This window comes from Pelophylax lessonae, assembly GCF_965119305.1.
Source record: "Pelophylax lessonae genome assembly, chromosome: 7".
NCBI classification, from domain to species: Eukaryota; Metazoa; Chordata; class Amphibia; order Anura; family Ranidae; genus Pelophylax; species Pelophylax lessonae.
Window position 1 is genome coordinate 8,019,768 of NC_138774.1, and position 26,938 is coordinate 8,046,705.

General features: G+C 45.1%; 1 protein-coding gene across 1 annotated transcript in view; it reads left to right on the forward strand.

The window, feature by feature from the left end:
- Positions 1 to 26,938, forward strand: part of KLHL4 (kelch like family member 4) — a 131,821-nt gene that overhangs the window by 61,638 nt on the left and 43,245 nt on the right. The window contains exon 5 of the mRNA XM_082264350.1: positions 15,533 to 15,719. Coding sequence (XP_082120476.1) covers positions 15,533 to 15,719 — 187 coding nt within the window. The remainder of the gene's footprint in view (positions 1 to 15,532; positions 15,720 to 26,938) is intronic.

Below are 26,938 nucleotides of genomic sequence, written 5' to 3' on the forward strand. Positions count from 1 at the left end.
AATCGCAATAAGCGTATATTGATTGGTCTGCGCAAAAGTTATTGCCTTTACTAACTACGGGAAAGATTGATGTCATTTTTATTGTTTTTTACTAGTAATGGCGGCGATCTGCAATTTTTTTTTGCGGGACTGCGACATTGCAGCGTACAAATCGGACCCTTGACTGACATTTTTGACACTTTTGGGGGTACCAGTGACATTACTACAGTAATCAGTGCTATAAATATGCACTGTTACTGTAAAAAAATGACACTGGCAGGGAAGGGGTTAACTTTATTGGTGATCAAGCATTAAGTGTGTCCCTAGGGGCGTGATTCTAACTGTTCGGGGGCATGGCTAGTGAAGTAGCCACAGAGACATGCAATCCTATATAGCAGGATCGAATAGTCTCTGCCATTACTTCAGGGAGAATGACAGACGGTTGTGTTTACATCAGCCGTCGGTCTTTCTCCCTCTCCTGTGGGAGATCGCGAGTGGCGGGCGGCCATCGGAGCTGCCGGTCACACGCGCTGGCTAGGCAGGGAATGAGCGGGGGCGGGAGCGCGCCGGTGCGCGCTCGCCATCTACAGGCTCTTTGGCAAGCGACGTAGTACTATATCACTTTGCCTGTAAGCGGCTGCGTACCGCAGTAAATATACAGGAGGCGGTTGGCAAGTGGTTAACCACTTGCTTACTTATACCCTCTTCCCGCCCAGGCCAATTTTTAGCTTTTAGTGCTGTGGAACTTTGAATGACAATTGGGCGGTCATGCAACACTGTACCCATATGAAATTGTTATAATTTGTTTGAGACAGATAGAGATTTCTTTTGGTGGTATTTAATCACCGATAGTTTTTGCTAAACAAAAGGACATTTTGAGAAAAATACAACTTTTTCTTAGTTTCTGTTATAAAATTTAGCAAATGAGTAATTTTTCTTCTTCACTGATGTGCACTGATGAGGCTTCACTAATGGGCACTGATAGGCTGTACTGATGGGCACTGATTGTCTGCACTGATGGGGACTGATAGGCTGCACTGATGAGACGGCACTGATGAGGCTGCACTGATAGGTGGCACTAATGTGCAACTGATAGGTGGCACTGATTGGCAGCGCTGATGAGGAGGCACTGATGGGCACCAATGAACAGCACTGATGGGCAGCATTGTTGAGCACTGATTGTCCCTGTTGGGGCTGCACTGATAATCAGGGCACTGATGATCAGTGCCCTGAGTATCTCTGTACATGTCCCCTGTCAGGATTGCCAGTTACCGGTTCTCCTCTCCTCACGCTTTGACAGCGTGTGAGGAAAGTCATGCCTGTTTCCACTGTGATCAGCTGTGATTGTACACAACTGATCACGTGGTAAAGGGCCACTATGATTGGCCGTTTACCATGATCTGTGATCGGCTGTATCCGATGGACACAGTAATCACAGAGCACACCGGATGCGCACTACAGGGGGCGTGCAAAAGGCATGGTTCCAGGAGGACGTGCATGGATGTCCTCCCGAAACAACAGAGCCGCACTGTAGTCATTTTTTGGCTACAACGTGGTAAGGAAGTGGTTAAACGTAAATGCTACAAAGTAATTTCCTCGGTCTCCATCCAATGGTGGAGATGGAATTTAGAACAGGACATTAAATGTGAGCTACGATAAATGCTTGAGGGTCCCCAGTCAGGCTATCAAAGTCTGATGTGTTGGATGCCGCTGACCAGCATAGGAGCAGGCTGAGGAGAGGTTACCCAGATCCAAAGCACACTGCAGAAATAGGAAGAGACCAGCCACCACACACTTTGTCCGGCCCAAGTGGTAAGCAAGTAAAAGCAGCCTCAGCTTGATTCCTCCAAGCCTTGTCCCCAGCATGTTTCGTCCCCAACAGGACTTTAACCGTGAGCCACGATAAATGCTTAAGGGTCCCCACTCAGGCTATCAATGTCCGATGTGTTGGATGCTGCTGACCAGCAAGGGAGCAGACTGAGCAGAGGTCTTGCAGTTTTAAAGCACACTGCAGAAATAGGAAGAGACCAGCCACCGCACACTTCATCCGGCCCAAGTGGTAAGCAAGTAAAAACAGCCTCAGTTCGATTCCCCCAAGCTACGTCTTCAACATGTTTCGCCTCACCCCTGGGGCTTAATCATGTAGATTTGGGTGGGGCGAAACATTTTGGGGACATGGCCTGGATGAATCAACCTGAGGCTGCTTTTACCTGCTAACCACTCAGGTTGAGGTGTGTGGCTGCTAGGCCATCTCTTCCTATTTCAGCAGAGGAGTTTAAATATGCCGCAAGGCGGGCATACACTAGAATATCAATAAAAAATGTATTGCTGTTATAGTGTCTGTCCTTCTTGTGGAACATTTAAAGTTCTCTTTTAATTTCCTTCTCCTCCATTGGATGGAGACAGAGGTAAGTACTTTGTAGTAGTTACCTATAAGTACCGTTTTTAAGATTTTTATGGATTCAATGTTTTTAATTTTATCAGAAGTAATCCCAAGTCATACTACTCTAGCAAATGGCCTTGAGTGCCTGGCCTTCTGGCATTCACCTCCTCCCCAAAATATGAAACATACAAAAATCTAGGCTGCACAAGGGGGGGGGGGGGGGGTCATGGGGTACTTTTCTTTCCTTCAGTTGTACTAAGCTTTATTGACATGTGGTCACTTCACCCCCACAACCCTTCAGAAATGACACATTTTGCCCTCAATCTTGAATTAGTCATAGGCTATTACTAAACTCGCTGATTATGGATTATTCATGAAAGAAGCCACTCATGGTGGGGCTGAGGATGTCAGACCTGACTCTTCCAGGGTCCCGTAATTTCTGTCAGCAACCCTGATAGACATTAAGCTGCCAATTAGCCACCTAGGTGACTCAGTTCCCAAACAGACTATTGGGCACCAAGCCCACCATTCTAAATACAAAGTACATTACACATTATTATAAGCATAAACATCCCACAATGATTCAATAACAAGGTACAGGGGTGACAATATTAATTACCTCCACAAGAGATGATCAGACAGACAGAAACAATAGGTGACCTAATTAACACAATTACTAATGAGTGAAAGGACATCTAGGAGGCTAACTATGGGACAGACCTACTTACAAAAAAACACATTATAGCAAGTGACCCCAGACAGGTGGCTTTGAGCTGATGATATGAACATCTGTTCTTAGTCTCCCAGTGTGAAGCCATTGTTGGTAATGGGGTATCTAGGCCCAAAACATGGATCGGGGGCCTAGATTCACAGAGTCTGTGTGTTTTGCGGAGACATGAACTTGAATCAGAAACAAGACCACTCCAAAGGTCCCCCAGGCATACACCTCCCAAAAAATAGTGTTTCCTTAAAAGCCAGGGCCCATAATCTGTAGGCAGGAGGCCACCCTGCAATCCCCTCCCAAAAACCCCTGTCCTGGCTGGGTCTGTAACAGAAAGATTGAAGAGGAGCTTGCTGTGTACTCACACATGGACTTAATCCTCTTGAGGGCCCTTTCCATCTGTAGCACTTACAAGATTTCTCTTTGTTCTTTTTTTTCTTTCACTAACATAGCTCACCCCCGATCTGGACTAGGTTATAGTCTACAACTGAAGTTTTGAAAGGATGGGAGCCCCACCCCAGCTTGTACAGACTTTTTTGTAACAAGCTGGTGTGGCGCTCCCATCCTTTCAAAACTTCAACAAACTCCTCTGGGGGTCCAGCAAGAGCACACAGTTTCTTGTGGGCAGCCTCTAGGACCAAAGATCACCCATCACGTTGAAACGCATACTGTACTCATAAGGTTCAGCGCACCTACAACACAAAGATAGGCTATCGAGGACAGATCAAGGGTGATCTTTCTTTGCTGTCAGATGTAGCTCTTCGACAGCAAAGAAAGCGCCAGACCTGACTCCTCCACTAACATGTCTCATCCTCAATCCAGACTAATTCATAGGCTATAATTGCGGACAGATTGAGGATGAAATGCATCAGTAAAGGAGCAACGTCTGGCAGGGGTGAAGATGTAAGACGTAACTCCTCCACTAACATTTCTCATCCTCAATCTGGACTAGGTCATGGGCTATAATTGAGGACAGATTGAGGGTGAAATGTGTCAGAAGACGGGTCATGTATGGCAGGGTTGGGGACATCGATGATGCGTCTCGCTCTCAATCTGGACTAGGTCATAGGCTATAATTGAGGACAGATTGAGGGTGAAATGTGTCCGAAGAGGAGTCATTTATGGCAGGGTTGGGGACATTGATGATGCGTCTCGCTCTCAATCTGGACTAAGTCATAGGCTATAATTGAGGACAAATTGAGGGTGAAATGTGTCTGAAGAGGAGTCATTTATGGAAGGTTTGGAGACATCGATGATGCGTTTCGCTCTCCATCTGGACTAGGTCATAGGCTTTAATTGAGGACAGATTGAGGATGAAATGCATCAGTAAAGGAGCAACGTCTGGCAGGGGTGAAGATGTAAGACGTAACTCCTCCACTAACATTTTTCATCCTCAATCTGGACTAGGTCATGGGCTATAATTGAGGACAGATTGAGGGTGAAATGTGTCAGAAGAGGGGTCATGTATGGCAGGGTTGGGGACATCGATGATGCGTTTCGCTCTCCATCTGGACTAGGTCATAGGCTTTAATTGAGGACAGATTGAGGGTGAAATGTGTCAAAAGAGGAATCATGTATGGAGGGGTTGGGAACATCGATGATGCGTCTCGCTCTCAATCTGGACTAGGTCATAGGCTATAATTGAGGACAGATTGAGGGTGAAGTGTGTCTGAAGAGGAGTCATTTATGGAAGGTTTGGAGACATCAATGATGCGTTTCGCTCTCAATCTGGACTAGGTCATAGGCTATAATTGAGGACAGATTGAGGGTGAAGTGTGTCTGAAGAGGAGTCATTTATGGAAAGTTTGGAGACATCCATGATGCGTTTCGCTTTCCATCTGGACTAGGTCATAGGCTTTAAATGAGGACAGATTGAGGATGAAATGTGTCAGCAGAGGATTCATGTATGGAAGGGTTGGGGACATCAATGATGCGTCTCGCTCTCAATCTGGACTAGGTCATAGACTATAATTGAGGACACTGGGTGATCACCAAACTGAGTGATTAAGGTGTGCCCATGCACACCCTATGCTCATGCCTATGATGACTATCATAGGCTATGACTAAGGACATATTGAGGGCGAAACGTGTTAGTAGAGGAGTCCTGTCTGGCAGGGCTGGGGACATTATGATGCATCTCACCCTCAATATAGACTATCATCATAGGTGTGCACAGCCTATTGCATTAGGGTGTGCACCCCAAAGCTCACATATTTGTGTGTGTACATGTGTATATATACTGACGGTGTCAGTAGGGCAGTGGACGGTGTTAGCAGGGCAGAGATTGTTGTCAGTAGGATGATGTCAGCAGTTTTTATTTTTTTTATTTTTATAATTTTATTTTTTTATTATTTTTATTAAAATTTTTTAGGAGCCTCGTTAGGGGGCTTTGGTGAAATATCATGGGTCTAAACAGGCGGAATCTTCACCACACAGGGTGATTAAGGTGTGCCCAGGCACACCTGGCACACCCTAAGCGAACGCCTATGGTGGGACCCTTTATTACGGTCCTGCAGCTGGCCACCTTCCTGAAAACTTGCGGTCCCCTCCACAGTAGCGGAACACCTGAGCCCAGTTGCAAGTTCAACCTTTGTGACCCTGGTAGTTCCGCCACTGGTGTCAGTCGTTTTTTTTTTTATTTTGTTGTTTTATATATATATATTTTTTTTTTTTACCATTTTATTTATTTCTTTTTTACAATTTTGTTTAATTATTTTTTCATTCACTTTTTTAGGAGCCTCGCTAGGAGGCTTTGGTGAAATATCAGAAGACTAAACAGGCGGAATCTTCACCACACAGGGTCATTAAGGTGTGCCTATGCACACCTAGCACACCGTATGTGCACACCTATGACTAAGAACAGATTGAGGGTGAAACGTGTCAGTAGAGGAGTCATGTCTGGCGGGTTTGAGGACATTGATGATGCGTCTCGCCCTCAATCTGGACTGTTATAAGCTATGATTGAGGGTGAAACGCATCAGTCGAAGAGCCATTCCTGGTGGGGTTAAAGATGTCAGAATTGACTCCTCCACTAACATGTCTTACTCTCAATCTGGACTAGGTCATAGGCTATAATTGAGGACAGATCGAGGGTGAAACATGGAGTCATGTCTGGCAGGGTTGAGGACATTGATGATGCATCTCGCCCTCAATCTGGACTGTTATAGGTTGTGATTAAGGGTGAAACGCATCAGTCGAAGAGTCATGCCTGGTGGGGGTTAAAGATGTCAGGCTTGACTCCTCCACTAACATGTCTTACTCTCAATCAGGACTAGGTCATAGGCTATAATTGAGGACAGATCGAGGGTGAAACGTGTCTGTAGAGGAGTCATTTCTGGCAGGGTTGAGGACATTGATGATGCGTCTCGCCCTCAATCTGGACTGTTATAGGTTATGATTTAGGGTGAAACGCATCAGTCGAAGAGCCATGCCTGGTGGGGTTAAAGATGTCAGACTTGACTCCTCCACTAACATGTCTTTACTCTCAATCTGGACAAGGTCATAGCCTTGAGGACAGTTCGAGGGTGAAACGTGTCAGTAGAGGAGTCATGTCTGGCAGGGTTGAGGACATTGATGATGCATCTCGCCCTCAATCTGGACTGTCATAGGCTATGATTGAGGGTGAAATGCATCAGTAGAGGAGTCAGGGTTAAACTATAACTCAAGGCAAAACTTTTTTTCCATTTTGGATAGAGTGGAGAGGGATTAGAACCCCTGTCAGCTTTTATTGCTGTCTATTCCCCTGTTAGGGAGATTCTATGTGTCTTGTTTATCATTATCATTGAAAGTGAAAGTAAAAGAAAATACTACATTTTGGGTTGTCTCCAGAAAAGTAAAAGAGGGGAAATCTTCCAATGGGGACACTAGTCCTGGTGCCCTTGGGGCCACCCAAGGAAATCCTTTGATTTGCAGGGATTGCCTCTCACTTCCTGTTTGGCTGTGGGACAGGAAGTGAAGCAAAATCTCTGTAATTGGATGGCGAATAAAAATCTGACTGGGGTTATACCCCTTCCTTACGCTATCCAAAATGAAAAAAAAAAAAAAGCTGCCTATAGTTCCACTTTAAGTGCCGGTTCACACTTCTGCGATGACAGACATCGCATGTGATTGGGAGCGCACTGCTCCTAAAATCACATGCGATGTCTGTACGATGCGAATTCAGCCATACAGATTGTATGACTGAATTTGCATCTGAATCGCACTGAACATGCACAGGACCCTTTTTTGGGTCCGCAGCAGAATCGGTGGTTCACACCAGTGCGATCCGATTCATTGGCGAACTGTCAGTTCGCACTGCGATATGCGAGCTGATCTGGGGGCGTCGTTAACTTTGTATTGACACCCCCAGCGATTCGCATATGGCAGTGTGAACTGCCATGCGAGTTCAATGCGATGTGGGAACCCGCAGTGGATTCGCAGGGTTCCCGCATCGCAGAAGTGTGAACCGGCACGAAGGACATGTCTTGGATCTTAATGTACGCTTGATGCGCAAATAACTCCGTTGTGCTAATAGGTGCACTTTTGGATAAGCCAATCGCAATTACCCCCGTTGCGATAAAAAGCGCAGTTCTCAGCTCTTTTGTATAAGGTAATGGAGCTCGCTCAGCAGTACCCAGCAATACAGACACACAGGCTGTTATCACATTGGATGCTCGATAGAATGTCCTGCCTAAAGCATTGAACTCCGGTTATTTATGGGACAACACAGGGATAACGGCAGGAAGTGATGGCTATACAACATCAGCCGATCAGTTCAAAATGTACAGTCACATGACATAAGTTACTCACATAGAATCAGCCAATGGCACACCTGTATACATTCAAATATACAATAGAGATGGGTAGTAAAGGATCGTGAACGAGCAGAACATCGTGCAAGGCTTCCCTCTGTTGGTGTGAGGAAATCCGCACACCGCACTTAACAATGAAGCCCACGTGTAGCGGAATTCGCGCCTAACACTACTCAATGAAACCAGCGTGTAGAACCGTGAACGCTGCTCTGATCAAACTCATGCATGCACTCCCACCACTACTACTGGCATGAATCCCACTCAGCAAGGCTCAGAGAACAATGTCTAATAGGATTATACTACTGTTCCCATAGATGTGAGGCGATCTGCAGGGAAAGAGCCATGCTGTTTCCACTATGGTGATCAGGCACAGTAGAAAGACATGAGCGTGTATCCCTTTATAAAGGCAGATAGATATCAAAACGATATTGACTTCCCGGAGCAAACATATCCCCACCGCGCTAACAAATCTGCACATTATACAGACCCTCCCCCGCTGGTGGTCATATCCTTGCTGCTTGATTCTTGAACTCCGCACCACAATACACATTGATCTCTACCGGCACACAGACCCACGCATAGCGCATTGGAGTGTTTGCCAGGGGAGATGTCTATGTAGAGCGAATGCATCTACACATGTAAGGGAAGTGTAGCACTGCCCACATAAGAGCTGCTAGGTATTCACTTACTTTATTATTATATTCATTTCTTATTTCCTCTTGGCTCACACTTCAATAATCAGTCCAGGGGTATTTTGGTTGTTTTGTTGTTTAATTTATAATGGGGATAGGAGAAGGGAATAGTGGGATACTCCAATTAACTATTCACAGTATTTGAGGACTTCTATCTTCTCTACTTTGCTTTTAGATGTGGAACAGTCAGGCTGTTAATTCATCCTGCCACTTTGAATGAGTAAGAATTAAGTCTCTTGGTTCCATCAAGACGACTTGGAGAACAATCTCTTATCTTAAGGACACTCTCCCTAGTATCCTCTCTCTCTCTCTCTCTGCTAACACCCGTCCACTGACTATTCTATGAGCAGGGGTGGTCCCTCTCAGGTCAGGCCCCTGTACTCACGATACTGCAGCCACAGGGTCTCCAGTCAGCTTCCCTGGACTTCTGGGTTCAGTTCCTTTCAACCACTCCTCTGGCCCTCAGGACAACCTCCAGCATCCACATGGCACCTCTACAGAGGAGGAGGCAGCCGCCTCCTCCCTCCGCGACTCCGCTCTCCAACGAAAGACCCCTCAGCACATGTGCTCCTGACTTTTATACAGTATCCCAGAATGCACCGAAGCGACCTGCCTGCCCTCTGCCAATCATCAGGACTGTATCAAAAGTCTATGCACCCATTCATCAGGTTTCCTCCCACTGTCCAACATGCCTCCCTATTGGACCAGCGTAAAACACTCTCTAGAGTGAATCGCATACTGAGCACAATGAGCAGACCTCACTAACAGATCCTGCTCTCTGGTAGGCAGAGAACAATAGAGATTTGCCTGCAGCTCCTCTGGTAAGCAGACAGAGCACAAAACTATACTCTCTCCCTAGCTCCTACCTAGGAGGGTGCTACAGAATGTTTTCACTGCCAATAGTCTTTCCTCAATGCCGGTTTGCCCGTACCTGCTCTAATGAGCGTATTGCAAGCAAACCAACAACAGGAGCCATAATGACAAGCTAAATAAAACACATTCTGAAACAGACAGACATCGATATGTGTCTCACCCTCAATCTGGGCTATGATTGAGGACAGATTGAGGGTGAAACACATCAGTAGAAGAGTCACATCTGGGTAAGATGTCAAACTAACCATTTAATGGTGTCTATAAAGCTTATTGGAATTGGAACAAAAAAACCCCCAAAAAAACAGCTTAAACTTCTGTTTGTTTTATTTTAGCATACTGAACACTAACAGAATGGTATATGTTATATGTAGTATAGCTGTTTTTCTTGGTTGTATGAATGTTCCATCAATATCCAGGGCCAGATTAACGTAGGGGCTATTGGAGCTGCAGCTCCAGGCCCCCACCTTAAAATAGGCCCAGTAGGGGCAGACTGACTATTCAGCTCAGGGCCAGTAGGGGGCCACATGAGAGGCTCCCGCAACCTCCTGCTGCAGGGGAAATATGACAGTTGGGGGTTTATCAGTGCGGTGGTGGGGGTAATTACAAGCCCCAATCTCCCTCTTTGACTCTCTATGAAGGAGCTGAAAGCTGCTTCTCCTCCTCTCCCTCCTGGGGCTTTCAGCTGCTTTCTTTGTGAGCCATAGAGGGAGAACAGTGCTTATAATTGCCCCCCCGCACCATTCACCCCAGACTTTCCATCAGATTCCCCCTGCTCTCTGGGTACTGATCCTTAACGATCACTGACTGTGTCCATTCATACTTGAAGCCCTGAACCACCAAAATCCTCAGCACCAGGCCAGGCCCATGTTGTTCTTAATCCAGCCCTGTCAATATCTAGTATCCAGCAAACAATGGTACTTGTATGAGGAGCCTGAAATGACAAGGGTGGCCTCTTGCACATCTCTGGAAGTTGAGACTAGGTCTGCAAGGGCGATAGAAAGGCACAAGTGCCAGGGAGCTGGTACCGAAGACTGGAACTTGGGAGCGCTGGTGGACAAGCAGAAATATCGCGTGTACGACACTCAGGATACACCCAGCTCCGTTATGAGCAGAGTCCGGTGAGCAGTCGGGTTCGGTTTCAGCTGAGCAGGAAAGTATCAAATCGTAGGCAGAATCAAAGACAGGATGAAGCAGAATTTGCCAACATGCCCGCAGTCAAGCTTTAACTACTTGCCGACCGCCGCATGACTATTTACGGCGGCGGTCAGCCCCTCACAGGCAAAGCGACGTAGGGCTACGTCGCTAGCCTGTGAGGCTCTAGGGAGCGAGCGCGCGCCGCCAGAGCCGCGCTCCCGCGCGGTCACGGACTCTCCCACGCGTGTGCCCGGCGGACCCGATGTCCGCCGGGCACTCGCGATCGTCCGTTACACCGGGAGAAAGGCAGGCGGCTAATGAAAACAAAGCCGCCTGTCATTCTCCCCTGTGTAAGAATGGTGATCATACGGTTCTACTATGTAGGACCATTGATCACTGCTCTTACACATCAAGCCACAGCCAATCACAGTTAGAATCACGCCCCTAGGGACACACTTAACCCCTCGCTCTCAAAAAAAAAAGTTAACCCCTTCACTGCCAGTGTCATTTTTACAGTAACAGTGCATATGTATAGCACTGATTACTGTAGTAATGTCACTGGTAACCCCAAAAATGTCAGTCAAGGGTCCAATCTGTCCGCCGCAATGTCACAGTCCCGCAAAAAAAAAATCGCAGATCGCCGCCATTACGGGTTAAAAAAAAACAACAAAAACGACAAAAATCTTTCCCTTTGTTAGTAAACGCAATAACTTTTGCGCAAACCAATCAAAGTACGCTTTTTGCCATTTTTTTTATCAAACATATGTAGCAGAAAACAAATTGGCCTAAAATGTTAAAAAATTTTGATTTTTACTTTTTTTTTTGGGGGAATTTCATATAAAAAAAATGTGAAAAATATTGTTATTTTTGCAAAATTGTCGCTCTTTTTTTGTTTATAGCGCATTATCAAAAAATCGCACAGGTGATCAAATACCACCAAAAGAAAGCTCTGTTTGTGGGGAAAAAAGGACATCAAATTCGTTTAGGTACAGCCTCGCACGACCGCGCAATTGTCCGTTAAAGTCACGCAGTGCCGAATCGCAAAATAGGCCCTGGTCAGGTAGGGGGTAAAATCTTCCGGGGCTTAAGTGGTTAATAGAGAGCCAGCACCTCGGTAGGTTTTAGGAGACGGTTATCCTTTATTACCTGTTTGCTAATACCTACCAAATGGCCGGCTTTCTAAGCTTGGCTGCTCGTTGCAGTTTCCAGAGACCCTATAGCCTGAGCACCGAGTCTCGAAACTTTCGGGAGATCAAGTCAGTTTTTTGAAACACTATCTCACCTGCTTATAACATGGCAGCAGTGAGGTATTGAGTAGATAGGAAAAATCTTGGTCAGAAGTCCAGGCCATGTGTGGGAAGGCGCAGTAGAAAAGACACAGAGTCCAGGTGCAATAACAGGAATATATTATAACAGAAGTCCAACAAAGAAACAAACAAGCCCAGCAGGAAGGTAACGGGACCTGGAGCGCTCACAAGTTTTACCAGCAAAGCGGCAGTAGAGTGGTGGACCAAAGATGCCAACAGCATCTTTCTTGAGGAGCGGAATGAGGCCTGGCCGGCCTGCACCCAAACGGGAAGACTTCCAGGAAGGATGACATGTCCCTGTACTTTTCCTACTCCTCTGGAACCTTTCCCTGCTCCCAAGCACTTTCCCTGAAAAACAAGTGACTTGTTCCTACTCTAGCCACTCTCAAAATGCACGCTAAACCTGGAAGCCAGGGTTTTAAATACTCTACCCAGGGGAGGACTGGGCCAGGGGGGCAATTGCCCCCTGGGCCACTCTGATGCCTTGTAAAAAGTCTGCATTGCTTCTGCCACAGACATGCCTGAATGATTCCTGGTGAAGAGAAGTAAAAAAAAGTTCCAGCTCCTAACCTACCGAGTGCAGGATCAAGACAAGGACAGAGCCTAGCTCCCACCCCCCCCCCCCCAACATGGATGGTGTAAATTGTGTCTGAGCAGAGGCCGGTTCCATGCCCCGCTGGAGACTCCCCCCAGCCAGCCCCAACTGATTTGTCCCAGCTTCCCCCCAATAGTCCCCTGCTGGCCAGGTCGGGAACCAAGATTCGACCAGTGGGTAGAGAGTACCTGGAGTGAAGCTTCAACTTCGGAATTGGGGTCAGAAGAAGGCTGGGAATAGGGAGAGTGGGAGGGGGGCCGAGTCGCTGCACCATGGACCTCTGGATTGTACTTGCCCCCTTGGCTGAAAGTTGCCAGTCAGCCCCTGACTCTACCTGACCCAAGATGGCCACTAGAGTCAAAGGGGGTGCCAGCATCCAATCGGATAGCTGCCTCCCTGTGACCGAGGAAACCATAGAGGAACTGAGCTCCTCCTGACTTCCTCCTCCTCTGCGAACGAGCGCCACCTGCAGTGGGGAAAGTAGGCTGCACCTGTCTGCACCCGGTCAGTAACAGAGATGAGCAACAAACCAAGGCCAGAAGAAAGCCGGGTCAATGACAAGGTCAAGCAGGAGCTTCAGGATCAGGAAAACTAGGAACTCAAAATGAAAGAGCACCCGGCAATGATCCTCTGCAGAAGTCAGGTTTAAATAGGCCATAAGGGTCCAGTATCTGTAGTGGATGTTCACGCACACGCCGTGTTGCACAGTTTTGCACATTTAGGCTTCTATGTCCACAAACTTGAACATTTATGCTCATAAGATTTAGAGCTGGCACGTTCTTTCTGACGGCTGGCTTCAAATTCCTGACAGTACGTTCTGAAGACACTTTACCACGCATTGTTAGGCACTTTGCATTGCATATCAATTCCTGTAAAACGCATGGCAGCGTGCATTGACATACAGTTGTGTGATGTTTCTTTTGTTTTTGTTTTTTTTGCCACACATTGATATGCATTCCCATGTATATTTATTGATTTGAAAAGAAAAGCTTGTGCATTGAAAACACAAAGGTCTAAAAGCGGAACTAAACTGTATCTGAGCACCACAAACTGAAACAGCTATTTAATACATTTTTTAATATTCAATGCAAATCCCCCCCCCCCCATCTATATCTATCTGCTTTATTTTTTAAGGAAATCACATTAAAAAAACACCCCCCTTAGCAATTCTAGCTGTGGCTATCTTGAGTAAGGGCATATGATTCATGTAGCATTTACTTCCTGGAATCCACCTGCCCCTAGCATAGGCAAGCAGGCAGGAGGCTTAGATGAGAAAGCGCCTCCTCCCATGAAAATTCCTGAAATGCATGACATAATTTTGTCTTTAAACAAATAGTGTAGCGCCACCCATCCATTATTTGTATATCATGAGTATGCAAAAAACCTCCTGACTGCCCCATAGCAGATTTACTGCTACAGGGCATCCGTTCTGTGCAGAAGTGTACCATAGAGACTGCGAGGACCAGATGGTCCCTGGCAGTCTCTATGACTCTCGGAGGCCCAGGCGCAACGTGATGACGTCACGTATGGCCTGGCAGTTCCAATACTACCTGTAGGAGAGATCTGAGGTCTTATTGACCTCACATCTCTCCATAAAGAGGACCTGTCATTCACTATTTCTATTACAAGGGATGTTTACATTCATTGTAATAGGAATAAAAGTGATCAAAAATAAATAAATAACTAATTAAAGGGGAAGTGTAAAAATAAAATAAACAATAGAAAAAAATTTAAAATGCCCCCTTCCCCGCGTGCTCGCACGCAGAAGCGAACGCATGCGTACGTCGAGGCCATATATGTAAACGACTTTCATTCCATACATGTGAGGTATCGCCACGAACGTAAGAGCAAGAGCAATAATTCTAGCCCAAGACCTCCTCTGTAACTGTAAACTGGTAACCTGTAAAAATGTTTAAAGCATCGCCTATAGAGATTTTTAGGTACCAAAGTTTGGCGTCATTCAACGAGTGTGGGCAATTTTAAAGCATGACATGTTAGGTATCTATTTACTCAGCGTAACATTGTCTTTCACATTCTACAAAAAAATTGGGCTAACTTTAGTGTTTTTTTTTTTCTTAATTCACAAAACTGTTTTATTTTTTCCTAAAAAAACGTGTTTGAAAAATTTCTGCGCAAATACAGTGTGACATAAAAAGTTGCAATAACCGCCATTTTATTCCCTAGGGCAGAGGTGTCAAACTCAATTTCATCGTGGGCCGCATCAGCATTATGGTTGCCATCAAAGTGCCGGTTATATCTGTAAAATTAGATGTTCAGAGCACGCCACACCCCCTTACACCCTTACAAGAGATGTCAAGAGCCCCCCTCACCATCAGAAGTCAAGAGTCACCCACCCTTCCTTACATCACAATGCACCCTATTGCCTTGTGCTAATGCCAGGAAGAAGATGCGGGTGGATCTGTGAAGAAGAAAGTACAGGGTCTGGAGGAGGACCAGAGGAGGGCTGGGGTCAGCTTCCAGAGTCTGCTAAATGCTCAGATCAGGGGAGGCATAGACAAGGTGGTGTTGCGGCTGCACAGAGAGGTGCAGGATCTGCACGAGGAGTTCTGCCCTCCTCTCTGCTGCGAACTGCTGGGAAGGGGGGTTGGGTAAAGGCAAGCCTTTCTGCAGCTGCACAGAGAAGTGCTGGATCTGGCAAAGGAGTTCTGTCCTCTCTACTGTGGACTACTGAGACAAGGTGGGGGCAGGAAACAAGGGGGGTGCTGCAGCTGCAGGAGAGGTGCAAGGGCCACATGAAATGGCCTGGGGGGCCGCATTCGGCCCGCGGGCCTTGTGTTTGACACCTGTGCCCTAGGGTCTCTGCTAAAAAAAAAAATATATAATGTTTGGGGGTTCCGAGTAATTTTCTAGCCAAAAAATTGATGATGTAGGATCGGAGTGCCAGAAATCGCCCGGTATTAAAGTGGTTAATATGATCTGTCTCAGTTTTGTAGGCATATATTTTAAACATTTGGCTAATATAATTTGATTAAACATAAACCAGTAGAACATAAAGAACCTTTCATTGCGTGTGTGACTGACTAAAGTTTGACTTTAGCTCCTTGCAGACCTGGAGAACAGTCCGATGTTTGCCAATGACCTGGAATGCCAGAAATTCCTGATGGAAGCCATGAAATACCATCTACTCCCTGAGAGACGGTCAATGATGCAAAGCCCCCGAACCAAACCCAGGAAGTCTACGGTCGGGGCCCTCTATGCAGTGGGGGGAATGGATGCCACAAAAGGTACAAAGTAATAATACAGACAAATAATGATTTTCCAAGAATGATAAGTACAATTATAACCATTTGACCAATTGTATCCAGATTTACAGAAATAGAAAAGATTTAACTGTTCTAGAGGTTCATAGAACTGTGACACAAGAAAATAGATAGGGGCACCTTTAAGAGTAGAGGTAAAGTGTGTTTCCAGAAGATGGAATGAATAGTGCTCACCTGAAGGTATAGCCAGGTACACACTTACCATGGTAGTTTGTCAGGTTGAAAAAAGACAGAAGTCCATCTGGCTCAACCAATAAAAAACAGTAAGGCTCCATTCATATATAGGCATTTCGGATCGGGGGCAGAACTGCCGCGATTCTGCCCGCGACCCCGAACCATTGCAAGCTGGGGGACGCCCGTACGATTCCCGTGACTTGCAATGGCACCCCAAATGCGGCGTGATTATGCCGCGATTGTCGCCCCACGAACCGCGGTAAAATCGCACAAACAGAATCGCGGGACGCCTAATACCCAAAAGAAGTACAAGAACTTATTTTGGGCGACAGGCATCCCATTCTGTAAACCCACTTTACCTCTTCTCTTAGAGGCACTCCTATCTATTCTATGACATGGCAAATGAGGTTTAATGTGGAGAAGTGTAAGGTTTTGCACTTGGGGACTAAAAACATAAAAGCACAATACACTTTAGGGGGGGAACCTTTGGGGGAATCAAAAATGGAGAAAGATCTTTGAGTCTTGGTAGAGGATAGACTAGGCAATAGCATGCAATGTCAAGCGGCAGCTGCCAAAGCCAGCAGAATATTAGCATGCATAAAGAAAGGGATGTATTCCAGAGATAAGACTATAATCCTTCCACTTTATAAAACTCTGGTCCGACCACATCTGGAGTATTCTGTCCAGTTCTGGTCGCCAGTCCTCAGGAGGGATGTGTTGAAGTGGGAGAGAGTCCAGAGAAGGGCAACTAAACTAATTATGGGATTGGAGAACCTTAATTATGAAGAGCGTGTGCAATCGCTTGATTTATTCTCCCTGGAGAAGAGACTCCTGAGGGGGGACATGATAGCAATTTATAAATACCTCATTGGTGATCTCAGCATAGAAAAAAAGCTATTCAGTCAAAAGGATTGCATGAGGACTCGAGGGCATACAATGCGATTAGAGGAGAAGCGTTTTAACCTCAGGCACCGTGGGGGGTTCTTTACTGTTAGGGCTACAAGATTGTGGAATTCTCTACCACAAGAGGTGGTTTTTGCGGGAAGTATGGTGGCTTTCAAAAGACTCTTAGACGTACGTCTCAAGGATCAGAACATTCAGGGGTATGAGAGATGATTACGGCCACACACACCTACACAGGTTGAACTGGATGGACTATTGTCTTTATTCAACCTCACCTACTCTGTAACTATTCTCTTGTGTTGCAGTTGTATTTGACCCCCCAGTGGAATGTATTTTGGTGGCTGCCCTGGAGATTTGTTACCCAGATTAGGCCCCCCTGACTGATCATAGATGCTCCCCCCCACAAGTTCAGGGATTGTGAATGTACGACCCTGGTGGTTGCTATGGGTTCTTTGAGCTTGAATGGTAGTAGATTAATCCTTTGCCTTTCAACACTAATGCCCCATGGCAGAGCCATAGACATGGGAATAGTGATTATCAAAATAAGTAGCCTACACTGACCAGCATTCTTTCCATTGACCACCAAGAGGGCACTCTTTTTGCATTTAAGTAACGTAAGTCGATCCTTCTCCCACTCACAAGCAATATAAGAGGGGTGGGGGCAGTACTGGGACAGGTTCATCCATAGCCCAGGGCAGGGGTGTAGAACTGAGTCCCCTGCCCTGTGCCCATTCTCTACTCTCTTGCTTAAGTCGTCTATGCTTGGCATGGAGTATGCAATGCACATACACCAATCAGCCATAACGTTATGACCACTGAAAGGTAAAGGGAATATCTTGTTACAATGGCATCTGAAAATGGGTGGATATATTAGGCAGCAAGCGATCATGTTGTCCATGAAGTTGATGTTGGGAAAGCATAAAAAAAATGGGCAGTTTGTTGTTTATGGGGCTGTGAAGCCCATGGCGACCCGTGTCCACAGCCAAAAGCTTCTACAATGGTCACATGAACATCAGAACTGGATTACGGAGCAATGGAAGAAGGTGGTCTGGTCTGATGAATCGCGTTTTCTTTTACATCATGTGGATGGCCGGGTGCATCACTTACCTGGGAAAGAGTTGGCACCAGAATGTGGTATAAGAAGGCAAGTCAGCAGAGACAGTGTGATGCTTTGGGCAGTGTTCTGCTGGAAAACCTTGGGTCCTGCCATTCATGGGGATGTTACTTTGGGGTCCATGCCTCAATGGCTCCTGGTTGTTTTATCAAAAGGGGGCCATACTCAATATTAGGTGGGTGTTCATAAATGTTATGGCTGATCGGTGTACATGGCCAATCAATTGCTTCCCAGCAGCTAGAAGGTAGTTGTACATTAATGGTGTGTTTTTCATGTCAGCTGTGGGTGGATGATGTGGCCATGTTGTAGCATGTAATGCGGTAATAACTGTCAGAACAGATATCAAGCTTCAGCTCAATGGTTAACAGCCTCTGATCTGGGGTCTATAATGGAACTGTGACCCACACTGCACTTGTGGTCTTCTGTCAATATACGGCTTCCTTGCAGTCATGAACATATATACCAGATTTTCCCAGCTGCCCTCATACAAAGCTAGCCAACAACTTAGCTTGTACTGGAATCACTCTTTATTGAACAGCCACACAGAATTTATATACAGCATGGACCTCCCCCTTCTGATCATAATACCACACACAGGTCAGGAGTTGTCTGATTACATTATCATATGCAGATTAAGTTGTATACAGAAACAGAATTATCCTGAACTAATTATCTAGCCATCTGGCCAGAACAATGTGGGCTCATTAACATTTAACAATGGGACAGGCAGACTTAATACAATCCACATTCCACCTCAATAGATAGACAATAGGATAAGACTGCCAATGACAGTCTGTCCGTCTCCTACATTGAAGTACATGGAATACACATCTAGGTATTGCTATGATATTTAGGAGTCAGACTTCATGGCAACAGGCTATAGGTCTCACAGTGTAAAGTGGGACATATTTCTTGAGAGATATGACTGACAAATATTACTGTCCCAATCCAAACCATTAAGTGTCTGTCTTTCACTCCCAGTGATGGTGAGTATCGTCACAGGGTCAAACCCACCCCCCCACCCCGGCCACTCTCTCATGGAAGCTACCCCTCCTGGCCATCCCCTTGTCTCAGCCCTGAGTGGGGCCTTCACCAATTGGCCCTCAGTCTATGGCAGCACTTTTCCACCAACCACCAATGTGAAGAGACATTACAGTATTCATGGTCTGAATTTTTTTCTGGCCATTATTATTCATTTTTTACATTTTACTTAAAAACAAACACCACATTTTTTATTCTTTTATTTTTGCCTATATTTACTGTATAAAACACTAATCATGATAATATACCATGAGTTGTAGATGTAGTCATTTTCAGTAGGGGTTCCTTGAGACCTAAACATTATTTCAAGTGTTTCCGGTGTGCCAAATCAGTTGAGGAAGGCTAGGTTAATACTAAAGGGCATTTCAAAGAAAGGTATTTTCTCAAGGGCAATGCTTTTCCATCTTGAAGCCTGGAAGAATGGGGGGGGGGGGGGCATGGACAAGTAGGATTCGACTCTGCCTTGACACATCCCCTCCCTTTTGTTATAGCTGTGGAAGAACAATGCATTTAGTTGTCTGAAATGACAGCAAAGTACATCAGGCCATCAAAGAAAAGTGCTTACGGGGGTGCTAACATTGATCCCCCTGCGTGATCTGCAATCCTCTCCCTTTTCACCTTCATCCAGAGTGACGGACAGACAAACACAATCAATACGGTGGCACTCAGAAGCCCGGCGCTGTAGACGGAAGATTATCCTACACAAGATACAATGAATTATAGATAGAAGTGTCACCTCTGCCAAATACACAGGCAATCCACTCAGCATATCACACTGAGATCTTACAACAAAATCTTTCATGTTAAAACCCCTTCACAGACTTCCAAAATGTCTTTAGAAGAAGGGGAGAATTGAATTCAAGAGATTGAGCCAAAATCTCTGAAGCAAAAATTATCCAAAGAATATTTAGACAGCTAACTCTTTTCAGGTTACTCAACCACCATCATCTTCTACATACTGTAAGCACATTAAAGCAGCCCTAGTTTCAGATACGGCATATTTTTCATGGTACTGTGTGTAACAAGCTAAAATGTCCTTGATTAGAGTCGCATAGAGCAGTGGTCTCCAAACATGGGCCAGATGCGGCCCTTCGCTTGCATTTATCCAACCCTTGGGGCATTATTCCTCCCACTGCTACAAGGGACTATTTCTGTCATTGGCACCAGTGATAGAGCTCTATCCCTCCCATTGATACCAAAGATTAGGGAAATTGTCCTCAAACTAATACCAATCATGGGGCACTATTCCTCCAACTAATAATAATGATAGGGCACTATTTCTCCCACTAATACCAATGATAGGGCATTATTCCTCCCACTGATATCAATGATTGGGCACTATTCCTCCAACTAATACCAATGATGGGGCACTATTCCTCCCACTGATACCAATGATAGGGCACTATTCCTCCCACTGATACCAATGATGGGGCACTATTCCTCCAACTAATACCAATGATGGGGCACTATTCCTCCCACTGATACCAATGATAGGGCACTATTCCACCCACTAATACCAATGATGGGGCACTATTCCTCCAACTAATACCAATGATGGGGCACTATTCCTCCAACTAATAATAATGATAGGGCACTATTCCTCCCACTAATACCAATGATGGGGCACTATTCCTCCCACTGATATCAATGATTGGGCACTAGTCCTTCCACTAATTTCAATGATGGGGCACTATTCCTCCCACTGATACCAATGATGGGGCACTATTCCTCCCACTGATACCAATAATGGGGCACTATTCCTCCCACTGATACCAATGATGGGGTACTATTCCTCCCACTAATACCAATGATGGGACGCTATTGCTCGAACCGATACCAATGATGGGGCACTATTCCTCCCACTGATACCAATGATGGGCCACTATTTCTCCAACTAATATTAATGATGGGACACTATTCATCCAACTGATACCAATAATGGGGCACTAATCCTCCCATTGATACCAATCATGGGACACTATTTCTCCAACTAATAGCAATAATGTAACACTATTCCCCCCCCCCCCCCCCCACACTAATATCAATGATGGGGCACTATTTCTCTAAGTAATACCAATAATGGGGCGTTATTTCTCCAACTAATATCAATGGTAGGGCGCTATTCTTCCCACTAATACCAATGATGGAGCACTATTCCTCCCACTATTACCAGTGATGGGTCACTATCCCTGCAACTAATATCAATGATGGTGCACTGTTCCTCCAACTGATACCAATAATGGGGCACTAATCCTCCCATTGATACCAATCATGGGACACTATTTCTCCAACTAATAGCAATGATGGGGCACTATTCCTCCCACTGATGCCAATGATAGGACACTATTTCTCTAACTAATATCAATGATGGGGCACTATCCCTGCAACTAATATCAATGATGGGGCACTAGTCCTCCCACTGATGCCAATGATAGGACACTATTTCTCCAACTAATATCAATTATGGGGCACTATTCCTCCCACTGATGCCAATGATAGGACACTATTCCTCCCACTATTACCAGTGATGGGTCACTATCCCTGCAACTAATATCAATGATGGTGCACTCTTCCTCCAACTGATACCAATAATGGGGCACTAATCCTCCCATTGATACCAATCATGGGACACTATTTCTCCAACTAATAGCAATGATGGGGCACTTTTCCCCCCCACTAATATCAATGATGGGGCATTATTTCTCCAACTAATATCAATGGTAGGGCGCTATTCTTCCCACTAATGCCAATGATGGAGCACTATTCCTCCCATTAATATCAATGATGGGGCACTATTCCTCCCATTAATATCAATGATGGGGCACTATTCCTCCCACTATTACCAATGATGGGTCACTATCCCTGCAACTAATATCAATGATGGGGCACTATTCCTCCCACTGATGCAAATGATAGGACACTATTCCTCCCACTAATTTCAGTGATGGGGGACTATTTCTCCTACTGATATCAATGTTGGGGATCTCATCCTCCCACTAATATCAATGATGGGGCACTCTTCCTCCAACTGATACCAATGATTGGACACTATTTCTCCTACTAATATCAATGATGGAGCACTATTCTTCCAACTAATGCCAATGATGTGGCACTTTTTCTCCAACTAATATTATTGGTGAGTTGCTCTTCCTTTAACCAATATCAATGGTAGGGCACTATTCCTCCAAATAATATCAATGACAGGGCACTATCCCTCCCATTGATACTAAAAAAAGGACACTATTTCTCCCACTAATACCAATGATGGGGCGCTATTCTTCAAACTAATACCAATGAGGGAGCACTATTTCTCCAACTAATAATATTGGTGGGGTGCTATTCCTTCAACTAATATCAATGGTGGGGCATTTTTCCTCCAACTAATATGAATGATAGGGTGCTGTTCATCCAACTAATATTAATGGTAGGGTGCTATTCCTTCAACTAATATCAATGGCGAGGCGCTATTCCTCCAACTAATTTCAATGGTGGGGCACCATTCTTCCAACTAATACCAATGATGGGGTGCTATTTCTCCAACTAATACCAATGATAGGGCACTATCCCTCCCATTGATACCAATAAAGGGGCACTATTCTTCCAACTAATACCCAATAGTGGGGTGCTATTCCAACTACAATTGCAATTATTGCCTGAATTGATATTGCCAGGTGTCACAGAGAGAGAGGTCACTGGGGGGCCCCATTAAAATTTAGCTATGGGTCCCCATAGAGTTATGCCCCTGGCTGTGGCTGCAACCATGTCAAGTCACTTGTGTAGAGGAAGAGAACACCCAATCCCAGAATTAAATTGATTGTAAATTTATTTTTTATATATAAGACATATGTTATATTTACCTGCTCTGCGTAATGATTTTGCACACTCCTAGCTCCTCCCCCCTGCAGAGTGCCCCCATAGCAAGCTGTTTGCACTAGGGGCACTCATTCGGGCTCGATCTTGAGTCGGCTCTGTGTGTCCACTGACACACACAGCACGGCTCTGCCCCGCGCCTTGCTCTCTCCTCACTGGCTGTGATTGCCAGCAGCAGAAGCCAATGACCCCCCCCCCCTCCATTGCCCCTATGTCCAGTGAGGAGAAAGAGGGCGGAGAGAGCTGCTGCTCTTGGGCACAGTGCTGGATCAAGAACGAGCTCAGGTAAGTATAAGGGTGGGGGTGGGGGGGGGGGAGCAGAACACAGAATGCAGAGAATGCATTAATGGAGTTGTAAAGTCAGAAGTTTGTTTTTTAACCTCTTTACCACTAGCCACTGTGCTGCTACTGCGGCACAGTGGCTCGTTATCGTCTAGCGACGTAGACCTACGTCGCTAGACTCCTCCCCCTGTAGGCGGCGCTAGCGCGCCGCCGGAGGCGCGCTCCCGCTGTTTTCATTCACAGCGGGAGTCGGGCCAGGGGAGGAGCGGCGGCGATCACCGCTGCTCTGCCCCGATCGTCGGGGAATCCAGTTTGGAGATCCGCCCGCCTGTGTAAACAGAGCGGGCGGATCTCCTAAGTGACAGGGAGTGACAGATCGGAGTGTTCAGCATAGCTGAACACTCCGATCTGTCCCTGGCTCACTCAGTCACCTCCCCCCCCACACGTCAGTAAGCACCAGGCATACATTAACCCCTCCCTCTCCAATAAAATTAACCCCTTCCCTGCCAGTGTCATTTTTACAGTAACAGTGCATATATATAGCACTGATTACTGCAGTAATGTTACTGGTACCCCCAAAAGTGTCAAAAATGTCAGTCAAGGGTCCGATCTGTCCGCCCCAATGTCGCAGTACCGCAAAAAAAAAACGCAGATCGCCGCCATTACTCGTTAAAAAAAAAACACCAAAAATGACAGAAATCTTTCCCTTAGTTAGTAAACGCAATAACTTTTGCGCAAACCAATCAAAATACGCTTATTGCGATTTTTTTTTACCAAACATAGGTAGCAGAAAACAAATTGGCCAAAAATTTAAAAAAAAATAGGTTTTTACATCTTTTTTGGGGGGAATTTCATATAAAAAAATGTTAAAAATATTGTTATTTTTTCAAAATAAACGCTCTTTTTTTGTTTATAACGCAAAAAGTAAAAATCGCATAGGTGATCAAACACCACCAAAAGAAAGCTCTGTTTGTGGGAAAAAAAGGACGTCAATTTCGTTTGGGTACGGCATCGCACGACTGCGCAATTGTCAGTTAAAGTCGCACAGCGCCGAATCGCAAAAAGTGGCCCAGACGTAAGACAGCAAAATGCTCTAGTGGTAAAGTGGTTAACTTATATTTATGAAATTATTTATAATATATATGTATTCATTCAAGTGGCCCAGAAGTTTTTTTTTTTATCTTAGTGCATTCTATGTATTAACACAAAAAACCTTCTGGGTGTAGCAGCCCCCCCCCCCTAATAATGGCTCCTGCGGCTGTCAATTAAAGTCAGTTAGGCAATCAGTAGAAGGGAGGCGGGGCCGAACAGCAGCTCCGTGTCGGAATGGACACACTAAGCTGCAGCTCGGCTCGGGTGCCCCCATAGGTAAGCTGCTTGCTGTGGGGGCACTGGACAGAACGGAGGGGCCAGGAACAGCAACGAGGGACCCGAGAAGAGGAGGATCTGGGCCACTCTGTGAAAACCCAACTGCACAGAAAAGGGAAGTATAACATGTTAGTTTTATAAGAGTTTATAACCGCTTGCTGACCGCCGCACGACTATTTACTGCGGCGGTCAGCCCCGTACAGGCAAAGTGACGTAGTACTACGTCACTCGCCTATGAGCCTCTAGGGGGCGAGCGTGCGCTGCCGGAGGCATGCTCCCGGAGGCACGCTCCCGCCCCCGCTCGTTCCCTAAAAAGTCAGCGCGTGTGACCGGCGGCTCCGATGTCCGCCGGCCACTTGCAATCTCCCGCTGGAGAGGGAGAAAGGCAGGCGGCTGATGTAAACAAAGCCGTCTGTCATTCTCCCTGGTGTAACAGCAGAGATCATACGGTCCTGCTATGTAGGATCGTATGTCTCTGTGGTTATAACACAAGCCACGCCCCTGTACAGTTAGAAGCACGCCCCTAGGGACACGCTTAACCCCTGCATCACCAATAAAGTTAACCCCTTCCCTGCCAGTGTCATTTTTACAGTAACAGTGCATATGTATAGCACTGATTACTGTAGTAATGTCACTGGTACCCCCAAAAGTGTCAAAATGTCAGTTAGGGGTCCGATCTGTCCGCTGCAATGTCGCAGTCGCACAAAAAAAATGCAGATCGCCGGCATTACTCGTTAAAAAAAAAAAACACCAAAAATGACAGAAATCTTTCCTGTAGTTAGTAAACGCAATAACTTTTGCGCAAACCAATCAAAATACGCTTATTGCGATTTTTTTTACCAAACATAGGTAGCAGAAAACAAATTGGCCAAAAATGTTAAAAAATGTTGATTTTTGCATTTTTTTTTAGGAATTTCATATAAAAAAATTTGAAAAATATTGTTGTTTTTTCAAAATTGTCGCTTTTTTTTGTTTATAGCGCAAAAAGTAAAAATCGCACAGGTGATCAAATACCACCAAAAGAAAGCTCTGTTTGTGGGGAAAAAAAGGCTATCAATTTCTTTTGAGTACAGCGTCGCACGCCCGCGCAATTGTCCGTTAAATTCACGCTGTGCTGAATTGCAAAATATGGCCTGGTCAGGAATGGTGTAAAATCCTCCAGTCTTAAAGCAGTTAAAAATACGCTCATTGAGAATTTTTTTGTCAAAGACATGTAGCTAAATACATTTTGGCCTAAATATATGACAAAAATTGAATATATTGGATATTTTTTAACTGTCAAATATTGTTATTTTTTCGAAATGTTTGCATTTTTTTTATTAATATCGCAAAAAATGAAAAGCGCAGAGGTGATCAAATACCACTAAAAGAAAGTTCTGTTTGTGGGGAAAAAAAGGACGTAAATTTCGTTTGGGTACGGCGTTGCATGACCGCGCAATTGTCAGTTAAAGTCGCACAGTGCCGAATCGCAAAAAGTGGCCTGGACGTAAAGCGGGAAAATCCTCCGGTGGTAAAGTGGTTAAGGTAAAAAAAAACCTTCTGCTTTTACAACCACTTTATTCTTTTTTGGATTTTGGAAAAAAAAAAACTTCTGCTGGTACCAGATGTCCAGTCCTATTCAACGGGAAACCCTTTGCACATAGCAAAAAATGTTCCTCAAATAAAAACCTTGGTCTCTGATTGGAAATCTTCATCATAGGTTCTTTTGTAGCTCACGATGAATAAAAAAAAAATGAAAAAAAAAGAATTTGATTTGCTATTATGTGACCTGACTGGGGTTCAATCTATTTCTACTCTTTTCTGAAGCTTGTGAAGTAGAAGACAAAAGACGTTGGTCATCTTTTTCCTTTATCAGTGATATAGAAGAGATTTATTTAGCAGCCTTCTAGACTCATGTCTGCATAAAAGCCAAGAAATATACAGAATGAAACTTCACAGCAGCGATCTCGTTATAAAGTTATAATTATTTATTTAATTTAGAGAGGAACTGAACTGTATCTGAGCCAAAAGTTCTATTCAACTCATTTTTAAAATTCAAAGCAAACTCCCCCATCCATCCATCCATTCATCCATTGATCCATCCATCCGTGTCTCCATGCATTCTGTTGTTGAGAAATCACGTTTTAAAACACTCCCCTAGCATCTCCAGCAGGGGGCATCTTGAGTAAGGGCAGATGAATTACAGTGGGTACGGAAAGTATTCAGACCCCCTTAAATTTTTCACTCTTTGTTATATTGCAGCCATTTGCTAAAATCATTTAGGTTCATTCTTGTTCCTCATGAATGTACACATAGCACCCCATACTGACAGAAAACACACAGAATTGTTGACATTGTTCCAGATTTATTAAAAAAGAAAAACTGAAATATCACATGGTCCTAAGTATTCAGACCCTTTGCTGTGACACTCATATATTTAACTCAGGTGCTT